The sequence below is a fragment of the Equus caballus genome, chromosome 11 (genome assembly GCF_041296265.1).
Source record: "Equus caballus isolate H_3958 breed thoroughbred chromosome 11, TB-T2T, whole genome shotgun sequence".
NCBI classification, from domain to species: Eukaryota; Metazoa; Chordata; class Mammalia; order Perissodactyla; family Equidae; genus Equus; species Equus caballus.
Window position 1 is genome coordinate 52,703,067 of NC_091694.1, and position 25,088 is coordinate 52,728,154.

The 25,088-nt window shown below is 51.6% G+C and overlaps 2 protein-coding genes across 19 annotated transcripts in view; both read right to left on the bottom strand.

Moving 5' to 3' along the window:
- Positions 1 to 492: 492 nt before the first annotated feature.
- RCVRN (recoverin) lies at positions 493 to 7,632 on the bottom strand. The gene is made up of 3 exons (XM_001503254.7): positions 7,144 to 7,632; positions 3,950 to 4,061; positions 493 to 965 (listed from the first exon to the last, which is right to left on the bottom strand). The coding sequence occupies exons 1-3, from the start codon at positions 7,522 to 7,524 to the stop codon at positions 850 to 852; spliced, it is 609 nt and encodes a 202-aa protein (XP_001503304.2). The 5' UTR covers positions 7,525 to 7,632; the 3' UTR covers positions 493 to 849.
- Positions 7,633 to 11,730: 4,098 nt separating this feature from the next.
- The window catches only part of GAS7 (growth arrest specific 7), a 219,070-nt gene continuing 205,712 nt past the window's right edge, over positions 11,731 to 25,088 (bottom strand). For all 18 annotated transcript variants that reach the window (XM_023653502.2, XM_070226552.1, XM_023653503.2 and 15 more), the window contains 4 exons: positions 24,468 to 24,591; positions 20,373 to 20,452; positions 18,755 to 18,853; positions 11,731 to 18,053 (listed from right to left, as the gene is read on the bottom strand). In XM_023653502.2, coding sequence (XP_023509270.1) covers positions 17,940 to 18,053; positions 18,755 to 18,853; positions 20,373 to 20,452; positions 24,468 to 24,591 — 417 coding nt within the window. In that variant the 3' untranslated portion in view covers positions 11,731 to 17,939. The remainder of the gene's footprint in view (positions 18,054 to 18,754; positions 18,854 to 20,372; positions 20,453 to 24,467; positions 24,592 to 25,088) is intronic.

The following is a 25,088-nucleotide window of genomic DNA, read 5'->3' on the forward strand; positions in this document are numbered from 1 at the left end:
TCTCGGTCTGGCCCCTGTCTCCCTTCCTGGCTTAACTCACAGTCTGCTCTCGCTCCTCCCTCTGCTTGTGGATCCCCGGGCCTTTTCATAGTCCTGGAACTTGAAATTCTCATTCCTGCCTTGGGTCTGCGTGGGCTTCCCTCTGAGATAAGGCGGTTCGCCCCCTCCCTGGCCACAGTCCATTGGGTCTTAACTTACATGTCCCTTCCTTAGGAACACCTTCTCTGGCCTCTGGACAAGTCAGCCCTACCTGTCATATCTTCCCACAGTGTTTTGACGTCTCCACAGCAACCTCCCTGCTTATAATGGCTTCTTCCAGGTCTCTAGTCCCCTCCGCACCCTGAGCTCCCCGGGAGCGGGCCGCATCTGTCCTCTGCCCCACGGCAGTCCCAGCACCCGGCCTGTGACACAATGGCAGTACATCCTTGTCTAGAGGCTGAGCCGACAGAAATCATTTCCTTTCCAGTTCAAGAACGACCAGCCAGCCGTGTGCCAGCTCCTCTTGCGTTTATTGGATCCTGCTTACCCAGCAATCCTCAAAGGAGCTTACACGGGGCTGACATTTAGGACTCCTGTGACCTAATCCCGGGATTATCTCGGAGGCTTGGGCTGGCGGGCAGGGGGAGGGGAGGCGGTGGGTCTAAGGGGAGGGAAGAAGAAAGCCTGAAGACAGAAGGAAGAAGGAAGCGGTGGATTGCTAACGACGCTTCCGATTGGCAGGGAGCTGTGCTGGGGGTTAACGTGCTGTGGGGTTTGGGGTCTCTGTGGCCCCTGGGGTGCGTGCACGTGTGTGCATGTGTGTGTGTGTTTCTGCGAGTGATGAGGGGAAGGAGAGCCGAGCAGTTGGCATCAGTGTTTCTTCTCCTTTATCTTTTCCTTCACTTTTTGAGGCTCAAATTGGATCAGTCGCAGGATTTCCTTATTGGCCAGCGTTCCCTCGATGAACTCTTTCTCTGTAAGTTTATCTGTGCATGGGGAAAAAACACTACAGTCAGGATTCAGGATTGGCTGTTTCAAGCTGCCACGAGGCTGACATTGGCCAGCATGCCCAGGATGGATGTATCCATTATGAAAATACTGAGTCTCAGTGCCCCCGGGGGCACCCCCACCCCCACCCCAGATACCCACCCTCTCCCCAGGACCCCTGGCCCTCCCCATGAACCAGCAACCAGAGGGTTAAGGACTGGCCCTGCCCAGGGCCTCCAGGATGCAGTCCAGTGCTGTGTGTCTCTTCTGATTGGTTGGTGCCTCTGCCCTGCTGGTTATGAATTGTTTTGTATATTACCCCAGGTCTCAAGCCTCCAGGTCTGGGGGAACTTCCTGGGGATTGAGCAGAGCAGAGTCTCAGTTGAGAAGCAGGGAACAGTATCTACGCAGGGAGGAGGGAGGGAAAGGTCAGGGTCTAGTGTGCTGCCAGGGAGAGCCCGGGTTGTGGAGAGCTCTCTGCCCCCTGGCAGCACAGGGGCAGCCCCGTGATGCTGTGATTCTCGGCTGACAGCTCCACCCTCACTCTTCCTTATGCATCTCTGCATCCCCCCGTCTGCCTCCTCACTTGGGATGGAGAGAGTCTTGCCTCCAACTATTGTCTTCTGTTCCATCCAGTTAAGGGCAAGTCACAGAGCCCTTCCCCTGTGCCAGAGCCACCGTGCACGGGGCTGAGGTCACCACAGGGGACAGAGGGCAGGGGGCAGGGTGCAGCATAGAAGGGAGTGAGAGAAAGTCCCTGGCCGCAGGAAACTCTTGGTCTGATGGAGAAGAGCGTCCCATGTAGAAATAAGTTTAGAATGAGACAGGGGCTCCTTTCTGCTCGTGGTTCTGCTCATAGTCCTGCACCCAATAGGTGCTCATCAATGCTTGGCTGAACTGAAATGGGTTTCCGCTGGCTTATGCTCCAGGCCTTTCAGGCATCCTTAATCCCTCCTGGGTTTGGATCCAGGCTGCTTCCCTACACAGGTCTGGGTGGTGCAATTTGGGCTTTAAAGTCCCAGCTACCCTATCAGCCTCACACAGCTTGAACCTCCCACCATCAGAGCCGATGCTGGAGGGAGGCGTTGTCTCCAGGTGGGCGCTGTGAACACACACACACACGTCACCTGGCAGGAGTCACACGTCAGCCCCCAGCACCACCGCCACCTGTGACATTCACCTGGGTCCATTTTCAGGTTAGCAAGTAGCTGAACAGGGGGCTCCACACGTGGCAGACCCAGAGGGATGCCATGAAGGGGGTTAAAGAGCCAATGTGCTGAGGTGGCACAGGGAGGTGGTTAAGCAGCCAGGATCCACGCAAACAAGGAGGGAAGGAAGGCGCTCAAAGGGCAGGTGACATCAGGGCCGGACTAGGATGAGGCAAGTGAGGTGCCAACCCTGTCAAATTTAAGGAGGCGCTCACTTTCAGGGTGGTGCGAGCTCAGGGCCGGCACCTGACAACAAGTGTCTCCTTAAATTTGGTACCCCGGCACCTCACTTGCCTGACCCTAGTTCCAGCCCTAGTGCCAATGACCTTCTCACTTCTGTGACTTCTTCCTGGACTGCAGATTAGCGGGGCCAGGGTCATCTCTACCCACCCTTACTTAACGTCCTACTCAGACCTGTCCCCTGGAACCCTGGTAAGAGACTGCCCCAGAGACCACAAAAGGGCCAACATTGGCCCCTCTGATGTGTTTGGGCCACATAGTGTTTCATCATTCGAGAAACGTCAGATTTTAAAAATCTCGATTGCTGGCTTCTCTTAAAAAATCAGATGATGAGGCCCCAGAGGGCTCCATGTTACCACGTGGCAACAATTAACTGGAGACCATCAGACCAGACATCCACTCTCCACTATTTACCAGTCCCTATCACTTAGTAGGGCTACTGTCCACCTCTCTCACTTTCATCATCTGCCTCCTTGGCCATGTGAGTTTGCAGCACCCGCTGACACCAACTCCTCTACTGCATCCTTCGTGGGTTGGCCACGAGCATCATGCCCAGCGGCCCCAGCGGCCCAGGTCTGGACTCCATCATCGCTTTCAATGCAAGACCACACTCCCCACTGCTGCTCCTAGCCAAAGGCTAAGCGGGGCAGAGTACTGAGACAGGTCAGCTCCTGGAAGAAGAGGGCTCGAGGATGCCCCGTGGGCTTTGCCAAAACTTTCTTAGAACAGCTCTGCAGCCTAAGACTTTCCTTACCCAACATTCGTTCTTTGCCTCTCTGCCCACGGGGGTCCGATCTGCTTTGCAGTCTGACGGCTTTACAGCCTCTCCTAGAACCCTCCCATTTTCCCTGGCAGTCCTCTCCCCTAATAAATCTCTTGTAATCTGGTTTAAATCTCATCTTGTCTGGCAGTGCTTCTCAGATACCCAAATTAACTTCCTAAAGTAAAACCGTGTCAACTGAGGTCCCACTTCCTTGGGATTCGATGCTAATTCAGACGCAGACTGAGCTGAAGTCTGCCCGGTCCTAGCTGTGCAGAAAGTATTTTTAAAAACAAGTAAAGGAAACCAACGTGTCTAAAAACCAGGCACTTCCTTCAGAAAGAAATAATTTGCAATTCCTCTAAACTCGTCATTTGCATACAAACTGATAAGAGCTGTTGCCTGCACTTTTTACCATCTCTTCCTTCACTGTGGGCCGACTCTTAGAACAAAAGGTGTTTTTCCTCAAGCACTTGGTAATTTAGAGCTCTCCTAATCCCCCAGAGAGCCTCAGGCAGCGACGGAGTTTTATAAGCCAGCGGGATGTGGCGCCGTTTCCCACCAGCAGCGGCAGCTCCAGAGTGGCAGCAGCAGCAGAAATGGGTCCTGCTGACTCTTCTGCTCATTCCCCTCAAGGGCCCTTCACACAGCCCCGCAGTGCATGAGCTGTTCCCTGTCCTGCCTGGGCACTGGGACTCAGGATAAATCTCACCGGGGTCTCCAGGAAGCAGCCTGCAGCTGTAAAATCAAAAGCTATGAAGGAGAAGGAACTCACCATCATCTTTCTTTCCAAAGAACCCCCAGATCTTCTCAGCTCGCTTCTCCGGGGTATTTTCATCATCTGGAAGGTTCTTCAAGTCCTCAGGATTGATCATTTTGAAAATCGCCTGCACCAAATAAAAGAAAGAACTCGTCATAAGGAGCAGCAGGGACTGGCCACCCCGGGGAACACGTGGCTGGCAGAGGTTAAAATGCAGATTCCCAGGGCCCAGCCTGGCCGATTGCATCCAAGCGCCTGCGAGGGCGGCCAGGGCGTCTGTCTTTTTGAGATCCTCAGACAGGACAGGAACGTGGGGGGAGGGGGGAGGAAAGCTTCCACTTCTTATTTTGTCCCTTTCTGTCCTGTTTGAATTTCCTGACCATGTAGACATATTACTTTCATTTTAAGTGAAAATAAGAAATAAAAAGCTTCCTGATGGTAATTCCACAGCAGTCCTGAGGTTGCCATTTGGGAACTGCTACCTTGAGCCCTACTGCCCGGAAGTTCTGGAACATCCAGAGGCTCCTTCTGGGCCGGTGGGGTACGGAGCCTGCCCAGCCGAGTTGGCCTATGGTGATACGGTTGACATTTGTCGAGTGTGTGTCACTTTTCTAAACACGTTCACATGTACCCTCCACAACAACCTTATGAGGGGGGCATTGTTGGCCCCATTTTACAGATGAAGAAACTGAGACGACTAACTGTCACCGAGCTAGGAGCAGAAGAGTGGGGGTCCTCACCCAGCAGTTTGGTTCTAGACTCTCCAGGCTTGCATCACGTCAGTCACCTCCTCGTTCCTGGAACGCCTTGGAGAGCGTCCCAGGCACTGGGGGAGGGAGAGGGGAGGCGTCAACCAGAACTTTCTAAAGGTCTCCCTTTGGAAAACAGGAAGCCCCTCACTTACCCTCCACTCAGGGAGGGGGCCAGGGAAAGGTTTAGTGTTAGGCTCAAGGAACCTCTTCACCTCCCTCTACTCTCGTAATAAAGGAGCTGGATGTGCGATGCGGGGCAAAGCAGGAAGTGCCTCCTGCTCTGTGATCAGGGACAGGGACCAGGTGGTCCCCACGTGCCCCTCCAGCCTGAGTGGACTGAGTCTGCCAGCTCAATAACTCCAGGGCTGGCCAGGCCCAGCGTGGACACTCAAGGTGGTGGCCCCGGGCCTGCCCCAGCCTGCACCCTCAGCATTGCAGGGGGCTCCTGGAGCAGGCAGGGGTGTCGGGTGGAAGTTGGGAGGGCACCTTGGAGACACCTGGGACCACAGCCCTGCAGGGGCAGTAAGGTGCGTGAAATTAGCCTGGAGGGAAGGTCAACAGCTGTGAGAAGTTCCCTCTTAGCCCCCCAGGCTACGACAAGAGGAGCAGGAAATCAAACCCAGCAGCTTGGGGCAGCAGCCTCGGCTGCCTCTGCTCAGAGCCCAGAGGTGCCCAGCAACTGAAGTATAAGTGGCTCCCTTAACTCATCTCTCTGTCCTGAGCCCTGGGAACTCTGTGCAGGCCCCATGGCTAAATGGTGGGAGTGGTTGGCTGCCTGCCCTACTCTGCTTCTAACACCAAGGACAGACTGGGGCCTCGATGAAAGAACCAAGAAAGAACCATCAAATCCTCACCGTGGGCCCTGGGACGTTACATGGTTTTCCCAAGCCCCTGGTTGGTGGCGTAGCTGGGACTAGAACCCATAATTTCTGACTCCCAGGCCAGTGACCTTGTGATCTGGTGGGTAAGGGAGCCTTGGCGCCACCTTGCACAGCCTCAGCTGTGGATGCTCCCCGCCTCCCTCCCCTTCCCTCTCTCTCCCTTCCTTCCTTCCTTCCTGGTCTCTCCCTTCCTTCCTTCCCGTTCTCTCCCTCCTCCTTTTCCTCAGGGAGCACCAAGTCGTAGGCCTCCGCTGGGCTGGCATCCTTTAGGTGGTTCTGAGGATGTGGTCCCTCTCCCAGGCCACCTGCCAATCCAGGGGATCTTGCTCTACTGGAGGTTCCCACACACCTGCCCATAACGGGAGGCCCAAGCAGAGTCCACTACCACAAGCTGGTGCTTGGCTCTTTTATTTATGGCTTCTCCTAATAAGGGTGGGAGAATTATGCAAATGAAAGCAGGATTACAAATGCATCTAAAATTATCTATAATATGAAAAGCTTTCTCCCTCTTAACAGGAAGGGAATTAGAGAAATAAAGCAAGTGGCGTGGGGTAGGGGGATAAAAAAAAGATCGAGTAAGAAGATACTAAATGAAGGGAAATACAGATGATATAATAGAGAAAAATAGAAACATCCTAGTTGTCGAAAAATGTAGGAATATAGGGCAATAATTGTATGGCATTTCCATAAGATGGAATTCTAAGCAGCTATTAAAAATGGTTTTGAAGAACATATATTGATATGGAAAATATTCATAATAAAATAGTTACTGAAAAAAGTATGATAAAAGTCACATATGAATATATCATTGTTCTAAAGTTATTCAAAAATATATAGATAAAAGACTGGAAAGGGTTATACCAATATGTTGACAATAATTTTCTCTGGATGATGGAATTAAAGGCAATTCTCATTTTCTTTTGCGTATGTTTCTAAATTTCATGAATTGCTTATATATCAAATAAAACTATTTTCAAGACATGTAAAATCTTCACAATAAATGATCTGACGCTGGGCCAATATGGACAGAGAGGAGAATGTGTGCTGGCCTGCGAGGACCCTGAGGATCTGGTGGTTCCATCTAGGACAGGTGACGGAGGAGAAAGCTGAGAGTCACAGGGGGAGGTGACCTGCCACACGTCGTGAAGACAACCCGGACTAGAACACAGATTCAGATTCCCCCAACTTTGGCCTCTTTCTACTGGATATTTGAAACACGTTGTATGTTAAAAATCACTTGTGAAAGAATCTGAAATCCGAATGCGTAGTGTTGAAGGTTTTGAAGGACATCTTAATGAAGAGAGGAAGGAAGGAAGGAAGGAGGGAAGGAAACAAAAAGTGTAAATAATAGGAAATCCCAGATTCTTCTTTAGGAGGAAAGTGAAAGGGGTTATATTGATAGTATGTTGGAGATCCCTTCTCACCTTGCTCCCAGAACCATTGAGTCACAAAGCCTGGATCCCCACTCCACCCTCCAGCGCCCCCAGCGGCTACCTCCTGTGCAGCAGCAGCAGGGGGCCCTGACCCTGGGTGACCCCAGTCCCGTGCAGCCGGAAAGGGGTAAGCCGAGACTGACCATGATGATCTCCAGCACTTCATTCTTGCTGATGGTGCCGTTGCCATCCACGTCGTAGAGGGAGAAGGCCCACTCCAGCTTCTGGTTGGTCTTGCCCGCAGTGGTCATGTGCAGGGCGATGACGTACTCCTTGAAGTCCAGGGTGCCATCGCTGTTGGCGTCAAAGCTGCGGAACACGTGCTGGGCGTAGGCCTTGGGGTCGGCCTCGGGGAAGAACTTGGAGTAGATGCTCTGGAACTCCTGCCGGGTGATGAGGCCGCTGGGGCACTCCTTCAGGAAGGACTGGTACCAGGCACACAGCTCCTCCTCCGTGAACTTGGTGTTCAGCTGCAGCTCCTCCAGGATCTCCTTGGACAGGGCCCCGCTTTTGCTGTTCCCCATGGATGCAGCAGCGTGGGCCCGGCAGGGCAGTTGCCGCTAGGTGGGTGAGCGGGAGCAACGTCGTCTCCCGGCTGCCGGGGCTGGCTGCCACTGGAGGCGGATGCTGAGATGCTGGCGGATTAGGAGGATTTGTGGCCAGTTCACCCCAATACTTGGAGGGAGGAGGAGCCAGGAGCTTGTGGGGGAGGGGGGCAAGCTCCCAGAATCCCCCTGAGATTAAAATAAAGAGCTGACAGCAGGTGGTCAATACACTGTGGCCTTCTGGGAAGAAAAGACAGGAGGTCAGAACATTCAGAGTGGAAGCCTTGGGCAGAAGCCTTCCTCACTGTCCCTTGCCCGTCCCTCCTGCACCCCCAATGCTACCTCTCTAAGAATAGCTAGGAGACTCCAAGAGTGGACTAAGTGGACTCTGAGTCCACCGCCTGTGTTCTGCCTTAACTCTGAGGGTCTCAGGGGCACGGATGGCATCTTTCACTGAGCCCTATGATGCAGTGCTTAGGAGCCAGGTGGGTTCAAATCCCAGCTTTGCAATTTACTAGCTGTGTGACCCCAGGCAGTTCCTTAACCTCTGCCTGCCTAGAACGCTCTCCTCCTAATCCTTCCCTCCTTCACGGCTTTCCTTAAACGTCACCTTCTCAGGAAGTCCTATCCTGGCCACTCTGTTTACCATAGCACATCCCACCCCGAACCATCAGCACGCCCCAAACTCTTTATCCTGCATTATTTTTCTCCCTCACACATACACCTTCTGACTTACTGTTTGTTTATTCTGAGTGCCGTTGCGGCCTCACCAGAAGGGAAGCTCCATGAAGGCAGGATTCTACCTGTTTGTTCCTGGCTGCATCTCCACTGCCAGAGTGGTGCCTGGCAGCTTTGGGCCCTCAGTGAATATTCCTTAAGTGAACAGGCATAATAATAGTGTCTACCTTATTGTTATTGTGAGGCTGAAATGAGCTCATATGTGCAATGAACTTAGAACAGAGCCTGGCGCATAGTAAGTGCTGGAGGTTAGCTTTGTTATTCATCTACAACAGGGATGGAAAACTGAACTGTCCACAGGGGCCAACAAGTGCAGTGAGTAGCAGGTGGATCAGGGAGGCAATAGGGAGCGGTGAGGCCTGTGTCCTACAAGGAAGGGGCTGCCATTTGAATGTGGTCATATGGGATTATGGCCCAGTGTTCCTAGATTTTTCAATTATCCAAAAGAAATCTGGAAATCAGATTTTTAGATGTAATTTCCAAACTTTTTAAACTTTGAGAGTTAATTCAAAATTTTTAAAAATGTAGTGTGGGTCAAATATAACATATCTGTGGCTCAGTTTCAGCCTGTGGGTTGTCACTTGGCAACCATGCCTGGTGCCTGGAGCTGGCAGACACTAACACACACTTGTTGAGTGAGCGACGGATCAAGGGGCTAGGGAGCTCTGTCTGGGAAGGCTTCGCACCCTGCAGTCAGCGCAGGGATGAGTCCAGGACACAAGGAGGAACCCTACTGAGTCTTCTGTACCTGAATTCTCATCACCCAAAGGAAAAGTGGGTGGCGCTCTGGCTCGGCTGGGTGTAACTGGAGGGGAGTGCGTCTGGGCCCAGAATTCCCATGGGATGGGAGAGAGGGCCCCTCTTTGCCCAGGGCTTGTAACTATGAAGAATAAACCCCACAGTCTCTAGGCAGGTGAGTTGGGGTTTGCACCCTATTTTATAACAGGCTCAGGACAGGGGACAGTAGGGTCCCACTCCTGGGAGAAAGCCACCTGCCACCTCACCCTGATGTTGCTTGGGAAGGACTGAGAAGTTCATGCACCAATGTGCTGACCCACTGCTGCCTCCCGCCCACCCCACCCCCTGCGGTTCCAGAGTATTTCTCAGGAGGCCTTAATGTTGGGGGGGGGGTGTGTGTGTGTGTGTGTACTTAGTATTTTTTTCCCATCAGTTTGTGACAGCATCTTATTTCTTAATAAGAGCCTTTCTCTTTTTCTAGACTTTCACTATCCTGTAGCAGGCATTTGTTCTCAGGAGGAGATAGAAATAGGAGAGTCACAAAAAACAAACAGGAAACAAAACCCAGGCTGTGAAAGTGAGGCCAGAACCCTTGCCTCTGAGCCAGGTGAGCAGAAGTGCCTGCCAGACCTGGGCGCACCAAGCCTGCAGCTAACAGGCCAATGCTACAAAGAAGAAATGGAATTCCAAAAGGCATGTCACCTGCCTGGGTCACGTAGTTGCTACATGGCAAAGCCAGGAGGAAAGGCTGGGTCTGCCAGGTGCCCCGTTCCGGGTTCTCTGCACTCTCTCTACATTACAACTGCCGCCTTTCTCAAGGAGACCTGAGCCGGGGGGACAAGAAGTTCCATTTCCGTAGGTGAGGAGCTGAGGGTTGACAGCAGAAGAGGCCGTGGGCCAGGGGACAGGGCCCTCGGTTAACACAGAAGCCAGAGCCCCCCAGTATCTTCTGCCCTTTCCAAGGGCAAGGAGGAAGGGGCTGGAACCAGGTTGGAAGCAGCCAGGTACTGTCCACATTCTTCACGTTGCTGTGCCCGGGAGGGGCCCAACTGTGGGAGGGGACCACCGGCAGCTGTGTTGACGCTGCTGAGAGAGGGGTCATGACCTGGAGGTTTGTTTGAAAACCTGCATAAACATCTTCTATCAGAGGGAGAGTTTACACTCTTAGCCAAACAAGTTGTTGGAGATGATGTATGGTGAATGGATTTGTTAAGTCTGAGCTGGGGCCATAAACTCGCCCAAAACCCCAAAGCCTGCTGGCAAGAAGGCCTCGCCTCCCGTCAGAGAATCTCAGTTTGTGTCTCCCCCTCCCGGCCTTGCCTTGACTCAAAGAAGCAGGCTGTGTCCTGACTGTTAGCTGGGGCCCAGGCCCTAGGCTTCGCCCTGCTCCTCTACCCTCCTCTGCCATGAGATGAGGGACCAGAGGACCCTTCCTCCTTCTGCCTGGAACCAGAGCCTGCACACAAGTCTGCGCTGAGAGGGAAAAGGGAGTAGGGCGAGGGGTGTGGGAGGAAGAGAATGGGAAAGAACGCTCCTCCCACGGCCGTCCCAACGCAGTATATGGCAATCCATCCTTTGCGTGCTTCGACTGAAATCCTTGAGTCATCCTCAGCGCCTCTCTCTCCGTCACACCCCACTCCAACCTGTCAAGAAGGTGTTGGCTCTACCTTCAAAGTCCATCCAGAACCTGACCATTGTCCCCACCTCCACCGTGACCGCCTCCTACAGGCACTGTCTCCTCTCCCTGTGGTCCACTTCTGTGTCCTCCTGCTTCTGCCCTTGTCCCCTGGAGTCGGACAGCGAGCCCTATAGCAACGAAGTCAGGCCATGCGCTGCTCATCTCGGACCCTCCTACACAAAAGTCAAAGAGCTTCGAAGGCCAGCAAAGTCCTGCAGAAGCTGTCCCCTCCCCTCCATCCCTCTGCTTGACCACACTGGCCTCAAACGAGTGGGTGACCCCCAGCCTTTAACTGGGCCACCTCCTCTGCCTGGAACTTTCTTCCCCAAGCTACCTGCTGGGCTCCCTTCCAGGTCTCCTTGTCTTTGATCAAATGCCACCTTCTCGATGAGGCCACCCACTACACAATTTAACATGGCAACTTCCCCACCCTCACCCCTGGAACCACCAATCCCACTCACCCTCCCCTGTTCATCTTTCTCCATAACACTCAACACCTTCCACACACATACCCATGCTCTATAATTTTGTTATTCTGTCTACGGCTTGTCTCTCCCTGCTAGAAAGGAAGCTCAAGAGCAGGGCTCTTTACCAGTTTCATCCACTGTGTTCCCAGTACCTACAGCAATGTCTGGCACACAGCAGGTGCTCAATAACTACTGCATGAATGAATGGATGGATGGAGGAGAAAAGAAATACTAGCCAGGAGCCCCTTCTGTTCACAGGGACAGAAGTCACCAGGGGAGGGGACTGGGGACAGGGCCAGGTGTGTGGGTCTTGCAGCATGGTACCCACCTGGGGGTCAACGCCCAGGGGCCCTCTGTTCCTCTGCTAAGTCATCAGGAGTAAAATCATCACCAGTCCTGGGAGCCCAGGAGGAACAGAGACCGTTTGTACAAGGGAGAATGTGGCAGCTTTCCAGGAACGGGGGTCGCCCGGCGGGACCCGGCGTCTCTGGACAGTTTATCTTACACGGGATGAATGTCAGCATCTCAACTGTACACACAGAGCCCAAGACAAAGATGAGAGCATTTGACTTCCTGAAAACGCTTTATAATAATGCAGAACAATTATATAGAGCAAATGCCTTCAAAATTTAAACCCTTTAAACATTTAATTCTTCAGCATTAATACACATAAATGCTATTACAGTGGGGTGAGAAGGGCGAATGACAGCCTCCATAGGGAGCAGAGTTCCAACAGTGTTACTTATAAATTATAGTACATCAATTTTATTTACTGATCTAGGCAGCCAGAGGATGGAAGGGTATACAATGTGGGGTAAACACATTCATACCGGGATGAGGAGTGTTGGCAGGAGACACAGCTTTTTAACATTAAAAATGTATAAAGTATTTAGCAAAAGTTACAGAAAACAGACCAAACAAGCAAGTTTATTTTGTTAGAAAATTCCACTTTCATAGAGTTTGCTGATGTGCTCATGTCTGTGAAAGGGCTGCCCCTCAACCATCTCCTTCCAAAGGGCAGAGATGCAAACATGGGGCCCCTGTCACCAAGAATGGCTGGTGTCCCTTTGAATGTCTGTCCCTGGGTCCACATGGCTGCCTGGAGGCCACAGCTCCCAAGAGCCTGTCTGCTGTGCGTGATGCTGGAGGGGGAGCATCTCCACTCGACAGATGAGTACACAGAGGTCCCGAGAGGGGATGCGACTTAACTTCAGGTTATGGGACCGACAACTGAGACAGCACGGCAGGCCAGGTGCCAGGTGCTTTTACTCTCCATCGCTACGTCTCACCGTCCCCATCAGAGCACGCATGTGCCTGGACCCTTCCCATTCCACTACTGCAATCCCATTAGGGATTCCCCTCAAACACAAAGGGTCCATGCCCCCAAAGCAGTGCACAGAGCGGGGCCAAAGACCACCACAATGCCTCTCCTGCAGAGGCACCCCTAACACAGGCTCCTGACAGAGCCACGCCACGGCATCTAGAGGCTCAGGGAAAACGGAACATTGCTTTACGCCATCTGTCAGTCTTTTTCGCACCCAAACCTGCTGCAACAGAAAAGGCCCGACAGAAATACTACTCCCGTGGGGGAGATGTGGAAGTCCTCCCTGGCAAAATTCAACCCAGAAACAACCCTTCAGTGTGACCCACTGTGGACTTGGGCCCCTCGGGCCCTGACCTTCAGCGGCCTGGATCCAAGAACGTCTTCCATTTGGTTGGAGAAGTGCCTGGTTGCCTCCCAGGGCTCACTTCCCACTGAGCACGGCATAATCAAGACATGGCTTGGAGTGGTTACCTCGGGGCTCAGGCCCATAGCCTGCCTGGCATTAGCTGGGTTGGGCCTGTCTCTGCCACCAGATGCCACCACTCAGTGGGGTGTAGGCACAGGCCAGGCTCAGTGTGACGGCCAGCTGAGCAAGGCTCCAGCAATGACAAGAACCTGAGGGAGGCTTGACTTCATGCCTGTCCTGGCTCCTTGGAAGCAGACATCAGGACGTGCTGTCAAAGACCAGGGGACGAGACCCAAAAGGTAACCACTTGCGCTTTCTTTAAGGGTCCTGGGAGGAACTACCTCATTCTCAACAGCTCATGAAACTTAATTTTAGTTCCATTTGCATCTAAGCAGAGAAGTGCCAGAGCACGCCTCTCATGAGGATTCCAGGCAACACCACGCACAACTGACGGGATGTGCTCATGGGATCCAGATAGGCACCACCACGTGTGGAGGGTACAAAACTTGAAAAGAGGAGGGGAGGAGGGTTGAGAGACCATCTAGAACAAATATCCTTAGTTGGCAGATGAAGCAAGAGAGATCGAGGAAAGGACTGAGATTAACCCAAGGCCAGCCCCCTGTCTTCTCATTCATGCTATGTCCATTCGCCTTCCACACCCACCAGTGCTCAATAAATGCCAAGGACTGTGCGAGCTGAAGGGAGGGTCCCCAGGAGGGAGCAGATCTGCTAGCTGAGATGCAATCTTCACGGTTCAGCAGAAGTCGAAGGCAACTGAGACCCCACCCGCCCCCTCCCTCCAATCCCTGGCAGCTGTCTGCATTGTCAAAAACCTAAAATGAACGAAAAAGGCAAGTGTGAGCCCCAAGAACCACTTGTGGGCATAGCTGGAATTCGGAGGAGCCTCAGGAGCTGTAGGAAGCAGCAGGCTGGAAGTAGCCGTGCAAAATACTGAAAGACCCCGGGCCAGGAACTCCAGGGCAAACAACTGGCTTTAAAAGCAAGGAAGCAGTGTGGGACACCCGTGCAATGGACCACTGCTCGGGGATGCACAGGAATAGACTCCTGACACATACAGCAACACGGGTGACGCAAAAGCATTAAGCGAGGGAAAGCAGCCAGAGCCAGAGGCTACATCAGCACGACTCCATTTATAGGACATTCTAGAAAAGGGGAAACGATAGGGTCAGAACATCCATCAGTGGTTGCTGCGGGCTGGGAGTGGAAGGAGTGGATCGACTAGGAGGAGCCTGAGGGCACTTTTTGGAGTGACGGAAATATGTTGATTTTGGTGGTGGTTACAAGACCGTATGCGTTTGTCAAAATTTACTGAACCGCATACTTCAAAAGGGTGAATTTTACTGCATGTTAATAAACCCCAACGCTGTATGTCAAATACCTCAATAAACCTGGAAAAAGAAAGGGCAGTGGCTCTTATGGGGTGGAAAGGATTATGGGAATAAGATGTGCTGGCGAAGCAAAGCATGCTGCCCATCTGTACCCCACTTAACATTGTGAAGTGCTTTCCCCACCTACATGATCACCAGCAGGTCTGCCAAGTCCTGCTTAAACTCTCGTGGTCAAGGCCACTCACTGCTGCAAGTAAACTCGCTTAAACAAGCCGAGGGCTTTGATGTCCTTTTAATTCTATGGCTTGTATTTCCAAGAAGGGACTTTGGCTCAGCCAAGACTTTTACGCACCCATCCATGAATCTCGTAATTGATTGGTTTTCACAAAGGGAAGAGAAGCAAACCCTGGTTCATGAATGTGGACACTGTTTCTGTCTGCCGCAGTCACTGAGCAGCCCCGAGGGGCAGAGAAGTGCCTCCTACTGCAGGGATCCTCCCTGGCCCACGGGCGTCCGGTGGAGGCAGAAGGGAGGCCCAAGGCGCCTGTGGTTTAGGTGGCCACTGTTTTGCGATAATCAAAAACAGTAGAAAAAACGGAGAGGAACAAGTAGCTTTTCCTGGAGGTTATCATGGCAACCAATTCACTTTGAACAGTCTTAAAGATATTTTAAACAATCAGGTTTTCATAGACTAAGTACACCTGTGTCTCCCAGGTGAAGGCAGGTAGAAGGGGCTCACCTGTTCTCAGAAATGGAATGATGGGTGTGCTCAGGAATAACCCAGACTCACTCACTCTGAATACACCTAGGCAAGCCCTCCGATAACCTAGACACCAAAACAAACACGAGACCACCACAACCCAGAGAGACTGCTGCTCCCAAGTGCACTTCCAGTTAGTCTAGATGTCATCCTGATCTTGATCTCATCCACAGGGGTGCCCTGGGAATAGGGATGGGGGCCTGGACTCGCCTCCAGCTCTCAATTCACGGTGTTTGCTTCACAACACTCACTGGCCATCTTCAGCTTCATTCTTCCTCTTTGTAAAGTGAGGGGATTTACTGAAAACAAATCTCTGAAATTCGAGTTGGGTGCAGGCTGTGAGGGCCTGAGGACCAGGTGATTCAACTCTTCTTGCTGCCTACCTTCCATCCGGCGGGTAAATGCCACATGGCGGGAGTTTGTATTATAATTACAGGCTCCCAGAGGGTTACACGTGGAGGGGTACAATGTTCCCACTCTCCAGAAAGGTCTAAACATTGCCCTGTCCACATGGAGAATGGGGGGATGGGGGAGGGGGCCTGTCTTGTACACAGCTACATTTCGAGTACCCCGCAAGATGCCTGGATTGTCCTAAGTACCTGCAGAATAAATGAATGAATATCTATCAGAACAACAGACAGAATCTCTAAAAACCTCAAGTCTGCAGAGAGTACCTGTATGTGAATGCCAAGGTTACAGCCCCTCAAGACCCATGGAGGAGAGATACATCTAAACAGAATAAGAGATCATGGGCTAACCTGGTCACAGGGCCATATCTTGTCCCCAGATCTTAGCACACTGCTTGGCCCTAGCTAAATGCTTGATGAATGAATAAAGGAGGGAAGAAAAAAAGATGTATGTGAAGAGGCTAATGAGACTGCGGTGAGCGGAGGAAGGGGGAAAGAATGACTCTAGAACATAGACTGGCCCAACCCGGGCTACCCTAGAAGAGGCAAGAGAGCCTCCTCTGTCCCAGGGAGGAACAGAAGACTCTGGAATCCTCAGATGGGAAAGAGAAAACAAAATCAATGAGCCATATCATGCTCAAAGTATGTGTCAGTAACAAGGCCATTGGCTTTGAATGTTTGAAAATCATCCACGAATTAGTTTACTAAGCCACAAAGCAGTTACTACTAGCACCCATTTTTAATAAAGAAACCAAGAAATAATATCCTAAAATCGGTAGCTGGTGTCATGGCTTAACCACAGATCCAGACGGGGTAGTTCTCTGTGCCAGGGACAGATCCATCCTGATGGCCTTCGTGTTGGTGAGGGCCTTCACAGTGACCTTTTTGGTTGGGATGTTTCAATAAGGAGAGAAAAGTGACAAAGTTTGGTTTGCTGTAGGATCATGGGCATCTTTCTACCATAAACTATGACAGAGCAATTCTGACTCAACGAAAGAGGTACCCAAAGATTCAAAACTAATAAGTCATCAGTGCCCAGCATGTAAGGCTGAGAGAAAGACCAGTGAGTTGTGCTCTTAGAACTCTACCCTCGTGGGAGACGTATGGGTCTTGTAAAGCCAAAGTAATCAATGGGAAAGATTAACTAACAAAGACGGATTTTCAGGGCGTGGGTTCTGGGCTAGAATCTGCCCTCTGCTAGCTGTGTGAGCTCCTTCAGGGTCCTTGTCTTCTTCTGGTCCCCTTGAGCTGATTCTTAAGACTCAACATGGTGGAGAACATGTTTGCTGTGGTCCCATAAAGGAAGAAAGTGATGAGCGAGGACCCGATGGCAGTGCTGAAACTCCCAAGTCACACGCTCAGACCAGGCTTTCCCAGGAATCAGGAGATGGAGGAAGGGGAAGGTGGGACCAGCACCAAACAGGGGCTCCACGCAGGGCTCTAGAACGTGCAGAAGGAGCTGAGAGGCCAAGGTGGCGCGACACTGCCTGGAAGCCGACAACCTACTGTGGCCATGGGAGTCTGCGAGGCCTGTACGGTGCCCACCAGTGCAAGGAAGCCGTACAAGGGACAGGGGTGTCAATCATCCCCTGCACAAGCAGGTGGAGCCACCTGCGGGATGACAAAGACTTGCCACAACCCATCTCTCCATGGGACTGACCCAGCGCCATGAAGAGCCCAAAGGGGGTGGGGGTGGGAGGAGACGGCTTTCCTGCAGAAGCGGCTGAGGGTTGGGGAGACTGGGATTTCCAGAGAGGAGACTTTACAGAAGATGCCTGATCTACTGGGAACCGCAATTCAACGCTCTGGCTCGGGGCAAATCTGCTGAATGAGGTAGTTCCATCCCGACCTCTCCAGGCAGGGCCAGTCTGGGAAGACAGGAGCCAGGCCGCCTTCCCAAGACTCCCAATGATGAAAAGTGACAGAGAAGGGCCAGGATGTGGGCTCCCAGAATGCAACGGGGAACATAAAGACAGAGGGCCGCAAAGGGTTCTGGGTGCGGGCTTGTTGAGCTGAACAATGCCTTCTATCCACAATCTGATCCTGACACTCGGCTTGGAGACAGAGACCTCCTTCCCCTGACCCTCCAAAGCCCTGGAGACAAGGGGGCCAGCTGGAGGAAGGGCCGTGGGGCCTCCAGGGGCACAAGCGTGTGACACAGCTGGCTCTGGATTGGGAGGCGATCCCATGGTACTCAGCAGGGACCACAAAGTTCCAGCCTCAGTTTGTTCTCGGAGTGGCAAGCACAGCACGGGAGTTGGGGGCTTTGGCCTCAGAGACAAGGGCAGGGCCGTGGATCTGTCTTCTTGGGCTGGGAACACAGGGGGGCTCCCAGCGGGGCAGTGCCGGCCGCCCTTCTGGAATCACCAGCTGTGGCCCACACTCTCCCCTTTCCTCTGTAGACCAGGAGAGCGGGTGGGAGGGCAGCTCCACCTGGCAGCAGGCCCCACGGCAGGAGCCGCCACCGCCTCTCCATGGGACCCCCAGCCCCTCTCCTCGGCAGGACCCCCGGGCTGCACGTGCCCGTCTAGATCTCCATGTCCACGGGGCGGATGTTGCCCGTCTTGTGCTCTCTGACCCACAGCTCCCTGTCTTTGGCTGGGTCCACTTTTCGAAGCAGTTGGTCCACAGGCTCGACTGTCTGCAAGGGACAGAAAGAGGGGACACCGTCAGAGGTGGCAGCTGAGCCAGGGACGTTTCCGCTGAGCCATGCTGCTCGTACCTCTGCACCTGTCAGAGCAGCCTCTCTAGAGGGCTGTGGCCCCAGGGAGGCCCATGTGAGGGATGTGCAGACAGCTGTGACAGTAGGGAGCCCGGAACTCTCGTCCCGGTCCTCAGGGTGCACCCTCTCCTCACCGGGTGCACTTTCCCCTCCAGACCTCAGGGCTGGATGAAAGGGCAGGGTGGCCTCAAAGGCTCAAGGTCTGTGACCTCTTCCTCCATCTGTCCCCAAGTTTACCATCTGAGAACAGGTCAAATGAAACCTTAGCTTTAGATAGTTTGACTATTTCTAGAATTTTTTCTTTTGGTAAGAAATTTACTAGGGGAGGCAATAATGTCTTTAGCTATTTTAACTGTCATGAGCTTCTCCACCTTCAGGGTAACAGCTCTCGTGCATATTTGTTTCATGAGGTTGGGATGGATCCACGTGGCCATCCAGGATAATCTACAAATTGATCCCAAGGGACACCCACAGGCCCGAGCACCTGCCCACGGCCCACCTTCAGGGCACACTCATTTGCAGTGGCCACTTAACCTGCCACAGCACAGCACCCTCGGCTCTCCCTTGGCCCCGGGTCCCCCAGGAGCCCCGCTGGCCTTGGCCCAAGGGCAGGAACTCACGCTTTGGTTGAACATGTCCGTCTCGTGCCGCAGCTGTGTGTACTGACACAGATGTTGCCGGATCATCTCTACCCTCTCCACCTCCAGCCGCTCCAGCTCCTGCAGAGGAGGAAAAGACCAGAGACCTCTGAGCGTGTGCCCTCAACCTGGGGACCTTCCCACCACCCAGGTCCCAGACCACTCGATACATAAAACACAAGTCGCCACCTGCTTATCCTGGATCCCACCTGACCCTCCGGGGTCTGAACTCGACCTTATCTGGGGGTGAAGATGAAGGTGGTGATGATACAGCCGTTATTTCCTGAATCCTCCTCTGCCGGGCGCGGTGGGTGCTAAGAGCTTTATACGCATTACTTAATTGTCCTCATGATAATTTCAAGAGATAGGTTCTGTCTTTATGTGCATTTTCCAAGCAACGGAATTAACACCCAGAGAGTTAATGTCACTTGTCCAAAGCAACACGGAATTATGGGAGGAGCAGGATTTGAACCAAGGTCTGTCATGCTCTTAATCATGATTCTGCACCTGTGCAGCCCCAGCCCCAGTTCCCTGACGGGGTGGAGAAATGGGACACGCACAGGAGCTTCCGTGCCTAAACTTCTGGGGCTTTTTCCCTGGGCCTCTGCTGAGCAGCCTGGTCTCCTCTGTGCACCCCTAGCGCTGTGGGATGGACCAGGCCAGGAGAGGCAAGGGGCTGGGAGAAAGGTGGTCACAGTCAACGGGAAGAGAGGACAGGGTCTCTCCTTTAGTTTCTAGGTGGTTCTGCATCTTGGGAATTGAGGAGATCAGGCTGTTATTCTGTGCACAACTAGGTCACCGCCCAGGTGATTAACCAGGGAGGGCGGTAAGCAGGGGGCTTAATTAGGAGATTAACCAGGAGGAAAACTAGGTCACCGCCCCTGGGGGAGGCCTCTAATCTGCTCTGGTGGGCTGACACCTGGGAAGGCAAAGGGTTAGTCCTGTGCCAGACGGACAGGGATGGCTTCAGGCAGTGGGACGATTCTGGCATGATGCTTCCTTCATCATCTGGCCTAGTGGCCCAAGTGTCAACCCAACTTCACTGTCCCACTCAGGTGGGTGCTGACAGACAAGGAGATGCTGCCCCTTCAAAAGAAATACTCAGGAAGGCAAAAAAAAGGTCTGATGCCTATTCCCCATGCCTCTTGGTCAGAGGCCTCCCCTCCATTCCTCCTACGCAGTTCCCCCGGCCTCACCCATTTATATGCCTTGCATGGATCTCCTATCAAGGACCCATAACTCTTTTGGGGGTGGGGAGGGTCATGCTCCCTACAACTTGGTTATTTGCCCTAAAGGGCCCACTGTCTACTTAGCTAGGTGCATCCTCAGTTGACTTTGACTTGCAGGGGACAGCCAAGGAGGATATACCAAGACCCGACCCTTGCCCATGCTCACACAGCTAGGAAGAGCCAGAGCAAGGATTTGAATCCAGAGATTGGCCCAGAGTGGAGGTCTTGACTCCAACACTAGAGCAGATCTAATGACCATGTCTACAGTCACTCCCATTACATCACCCCTGTGCCCGCCAGCATCGACCCAGGGCTTCCTGAGCACCAGTCCGTCCCTGTATTGACACGCTTACACATCTCCGGTCACTCACCAATGTGGTGGTCACCATCTCTTCAAACCACTTGGACTGGGCCTGGTTGTAGAGGTCCACACAGCGCATAAGGTCATCTCCTGGAAAAGGCCAACACCACCATTCACACTCCATCCTGTCCTCGCCATGGCTGCCTTCTCCCACCTGTGTCCCACAGCCATGCCCTCTCCTCTCCCTGGGACCACGGAGACCATTGGAAATGGGGGACAGAGCAAAGGAAGGGGGCAACCCAGCACCACAAGAGACGAGCTTCAGAGTGTCCATCTGAACTTGACTCCAGACACCGAGAATTCAGGATGGATGGGTGTGTGTGTGTGTGTGCAGGGGGGGTACTCCTAGGAACCCCAGCCCTAGCATAAGCCCAGAAAATGCTTCCCCCTCTAAAGATGGCAGTTTCATTTCCATTGGAGAGTCCTGCTTGGTGAAAATGTGTCACGAGCAACTTGGTACTAGTTAAAGAAGAGAAGCTTGCAAGTCACACCTGTGTGTGTGTGTGCGTGTACACGTGCAGATATCATTCTGAAAAACAAAATAACGTGCCTGGTGGTTTATGGCCCATTCATGTGCAGTAGCGGCATGAAAACATGCACTGGAGCGCTACGCACCAATTCCAGGATAGCGGTGACCTTGGGCAACTGAGAAAGGATGAGTGGGAGGGAATGAGCTTTCTGTAGCATTTTATTTCATGAGAGAGAGATCTGAAACAAACATAATTACTCAATCTTGATGGCTAGTATATTATTTTCTGTAATCATATATACGTTTGAAATATTTTGTAATTAGAAAGAAAACAAACTGTTAAGTAATTGCCAATATTCCTAAGGTACCAGCATCTGAGAATCTTGCTACACAAAACACAGCTCCTGCAGCAGCAGCAGCATGCCCTGGGAGCTTGCTAGAAATGCAGCTCTCAGGACACGCCCGAGACCCAGTGAATCAGAAACCGCATTTTCACAAGATCCTCAGGGGACCCATGTGCACACCACAGTTGGAGAAGCCCCACTTGAGCGCATGGCTTAGTCTACATGCAGCGTCCTGATCGTTAGGGTTCCAGAGAGGAAGGCATCACAGTGGGGAAGATGCACGAGCCAACCAAAGCCAACTTGATTTATTCTCCAGATCTAGCAATTCAAGTAGATTCAAAGTTATTCCTGTAACATCATCACCTTGCTCGTGTGTATTCCAACATGAAAGAGCAAGAAAACAGGGAGAGGTATGTCCACCTGACCCAGAGCCCAGCTCAGTCAGTAACCCCTCCCTGGGGAACCACAATGCTGCCTGGGAGATGAGCCTTGAGTAACAGAACCCAAATCAAGGGCGTTGTTCATTTTGCTCTTGTCCAAGGCCAATGACGAGGCCCTTGATTCCAAGGAGGACTGAACTAGAAGAAAGAACGTGGATATTTCATTGCAAATGCATTCCCACCAGGAGCCTGGCCCTGACCGAGGATGGGGTCAGCATGTTGCCCCATAAACGTACAATATGAAATTCCCAAAGCTGTATGGGTCAATCACGATTTTGAGAAAATGCTTCAAGAATTTCTGCAACGTCAGGAAACAGGGTAGGAGAAGGAAGAGTATGTCTTCTCTCCATGGAGCCCAAGGGTTTGAAATCAGACCCTTCTGAACAGTACAGCTTAAAGACACGGATTCTGGAACCAGAACACCAGGGTTGTCATACCAGCGCCACTGTGTACTAGCCGTGCAATCTTGGACGAGTCAATTAACCTGCCTGTGCCTCAGTTTCCTCATCTGTAAAATGGGGACAATAATGGTACCTTCACAGAGTCATGGTGAAGATCAGAGAGGTCGACATATGTAAAGTGCTTAGAATGCACACTGGCACAGAGTCAGCACATTAACATGAGCTACGTGATGATGATGAGGATGGCAAAATGAAGTCAAGCCCCCTGAGGACCCAGATGCGCACCCTTCCAGTAGGCTTGGAAAAGATGAGGGACAGGAAGGGAAGGGAGCAGAGGAAAGAAGAGCTGACATTTTCTGGGTAACAGCCTGTCCAACCAAAGGATGGCAAGCCAAGCCTTTGGAACAAGAGAAGAGAGAATTCTGGACCAGGTGCTCCATAACCGTCAGTTTTGGGAAAGTTCCTCATCCTGTTTGTCATCAGTTTCGTCACTTGTAAAAGGCTATAAAAATATCTCCCTGTGGCAGGACTGGGGGATTAAAGAGAGAATGCTCGAAGGCATGTGGCCTGGTGCCTGATACACCGAGACGGCTCAAAAAGGTAGAATTTTTACATCTGAGGACTAGTCACTGTCAGCACAAAACAATTCCAAACTGTGGGGACAAGAGACTGTGTCACCTGATGACAACACAATGAAACCAGACACAAATAGCAAGAGTAGAAAACAACAGTAACAGAGCCTGGCTCGTGAAAACTTAAAGATTTTCTTTTAAATTTGGCCCAAAGATGAAATCAAAACACAAACAGCAAAATATCTAGAATATGGGAGAAATGAACACACTGCAAATCAGTACATGTGGAATATGGGTAAAGCAGTGGTGTAAGGAAAAATAAAGGTCTGGTGGACCAAATATCTTTAAAAAACCCCTGAAGCCAAAAGGAAATAAGGGAAAAAAAGTGATTAAAAAAAAAATCTTGAAAAAGGGAAAGTGTTTCTAAGTTTTAGGAAGTTCTTCTCTAGAACTCACACAAGAAAAGACCATTAAACAAAAAAATAACAAAAGAAGCCAAAAGAAGAAGAAAAGGAAAAAATAGAACAAAATTAAAAGATAAAACACAACGTAGGAAAAATATTTGCAATTCAGATGACAAAAGGTTAATTTTCCTAACTTATAAATAATCCCTTTCAATCAGTCAGTAAGAACAAGACCAGCCACTCGACAAGAAAATGGAGAATTAATCAGTTCACAGAAAAAAAGTCACAGGGGACTTACTGAATGGATGGATAAATCAACGCATAGGTGACAGAACAGGGCTATTTCTAAGATGGATCAGTTAGAACATAAGTTCAGAACATAGAGTATAACATGATCTAATGTGCATAAATTTAATTACAGTTATTAAAAAACATTTTTAAAAATTAAAACACCAAGTGTTGATGGTGATTATACCTGTTGAATAAGATTTTATATTCTTATGTGCTGATTAAAATTTTTTGCCAAGTAGTGATATTGGTTTTGCAATATAATTTTACTTTTTAATAAGTTAATAAATTAAACTAATTTAAATATGCCTCTCCTCTGGGGTCTCCTTCTTACTCCAATAAGCATATTATGCCTTCTATTTCTAGAACCAATAATTTACTACTGTGCATTATAAGATCTTTATATAAAATGCTATGTTTCTATTATATTATTTTGTTACTGACATGTTTATACCACCTTATTTCAAAATGTCCACTGGGTAGCTGCTTCATTTTATAATGAATTAATTGTAGCAGGTTCACCAGAAACTGAGGTGAAAGGGACCTAGAGACCATCTAATCCAAACCCTCATCCTACAGCACACATTCTAACACCAGAAAGCCACACGCATTGTCCTCGCACGCAGTGAAACTGGCTTTTTAAAGATAGTTAATAAGCTTTTACCGGTCCCCTTCCTTGTGCATTAGCTAATATTGACCGCTAGGTGGAAGCAGAAACCAACTCACTGGGGGAATCTTTCAGAGAGAATCTGAAATGTGTTTATTTCATTAAACAAAATGTCGGCCTCTGTTCCCGGGGCAGAAGCCCGCCACCATGGGTGAACCTTTGGAAGGTCACTGCTGGGGAGATGGGACGACATGAGTGGGCAGGACTTTGCACTTGTCCTGTGGACTCCACGCAGGGATAGGACCCCAGAATCCTGCGTGCATGGGGGAGTTAGTCCACCTCCTGCTCAGAGAGCCAGGGTTTGGGCAACAAAGAGCCCTTCTGGGGGAGCACAAGGAGCCCAGTCCCCGGCCGTGGCCTGGAAACAGCCTGGCCTGCTCCCTACTCCACAGCGCCCACCTCCCAGCCTCATCCTGTGGGATGCACCTTCCCGGGCACCCCATGTCCCAGCCTCTCCTTTTGTGCCTCCGTGACCAAGTGAAGACTGCGAGGGGCAGCTGGACGCTGGCCCCACACTCACCGGCCTGCGTGGACTTCCTCCGTGCTTTCTTGATGTCCTCCTCCGTCTTGTTGCTCAGCTTGATCTCCAGCTGCTGGGTCTTCATCTCCAGGTCTCTCTGCCGCTCTGTGAGGGCTTTCCGGGCCTGGGGTCCAAGGACATGGAGAAGCCGGTCACGGGGCACAGACCCAGGTGGGTCCCACGGGTCATGTGGCCCACCCTCCCCTTTTCTAGGAAGAGTCCTTTCTTTTTTGTCCTTTTGTAAGTGATGCCCCAGTGGCTCTGAGAGGCCAAGCAGCCAGACTAGTGACTAACCACCACCCAGCCAGTTAGGAACTGTGCAGAGGCTGCCACACGTATTCTCAGCCCCATCTCTTTCAACTGCATCCCGACTCGGCCCAGAGCAAGCCTCTCAGACCACGCTTTCACTGGAGTGTGGACACATACTGGGGACCCAGGCAGTCCTAAAACCACAGCCTCTCTGGGGTGGAAGGGCCCACAAAGGTCATCTACGTCACTCCCAGCAGTGCTTAGCAGACGGCAGCACCAGCTACCCCCTCTGGGCCAGGACAGGCCCTTTGGTGCCTGCAGCAGTTAAGTGTCCTGCACTCGTCCCTACGGCCCTGGAGTCAGCCCAGCCCC

Coding starts and splice junctions, on each gene's coding strand:
- RCVRN (XM_001503254.7), bottom strand. CDS start 7,524: ATGGGGAACAGCAAAAGCGGGGCCCTGTCCAAGGAGATCCTGGAGGAG. Junction 4,062..7,143: donor AAGTGCTGGAGATCATCATG/GTCAGTCTCGGC, acceptor TATTTGGTGCAG/GCGATTTTCAAAATGATCAA. Junction 966..3,949: donor CTTTGGAAAGAAAGATGATG/GTGAGTTCCTTC, acceptor CCCCATGCACAG/ATAAACTTACAGAGAAAGAG.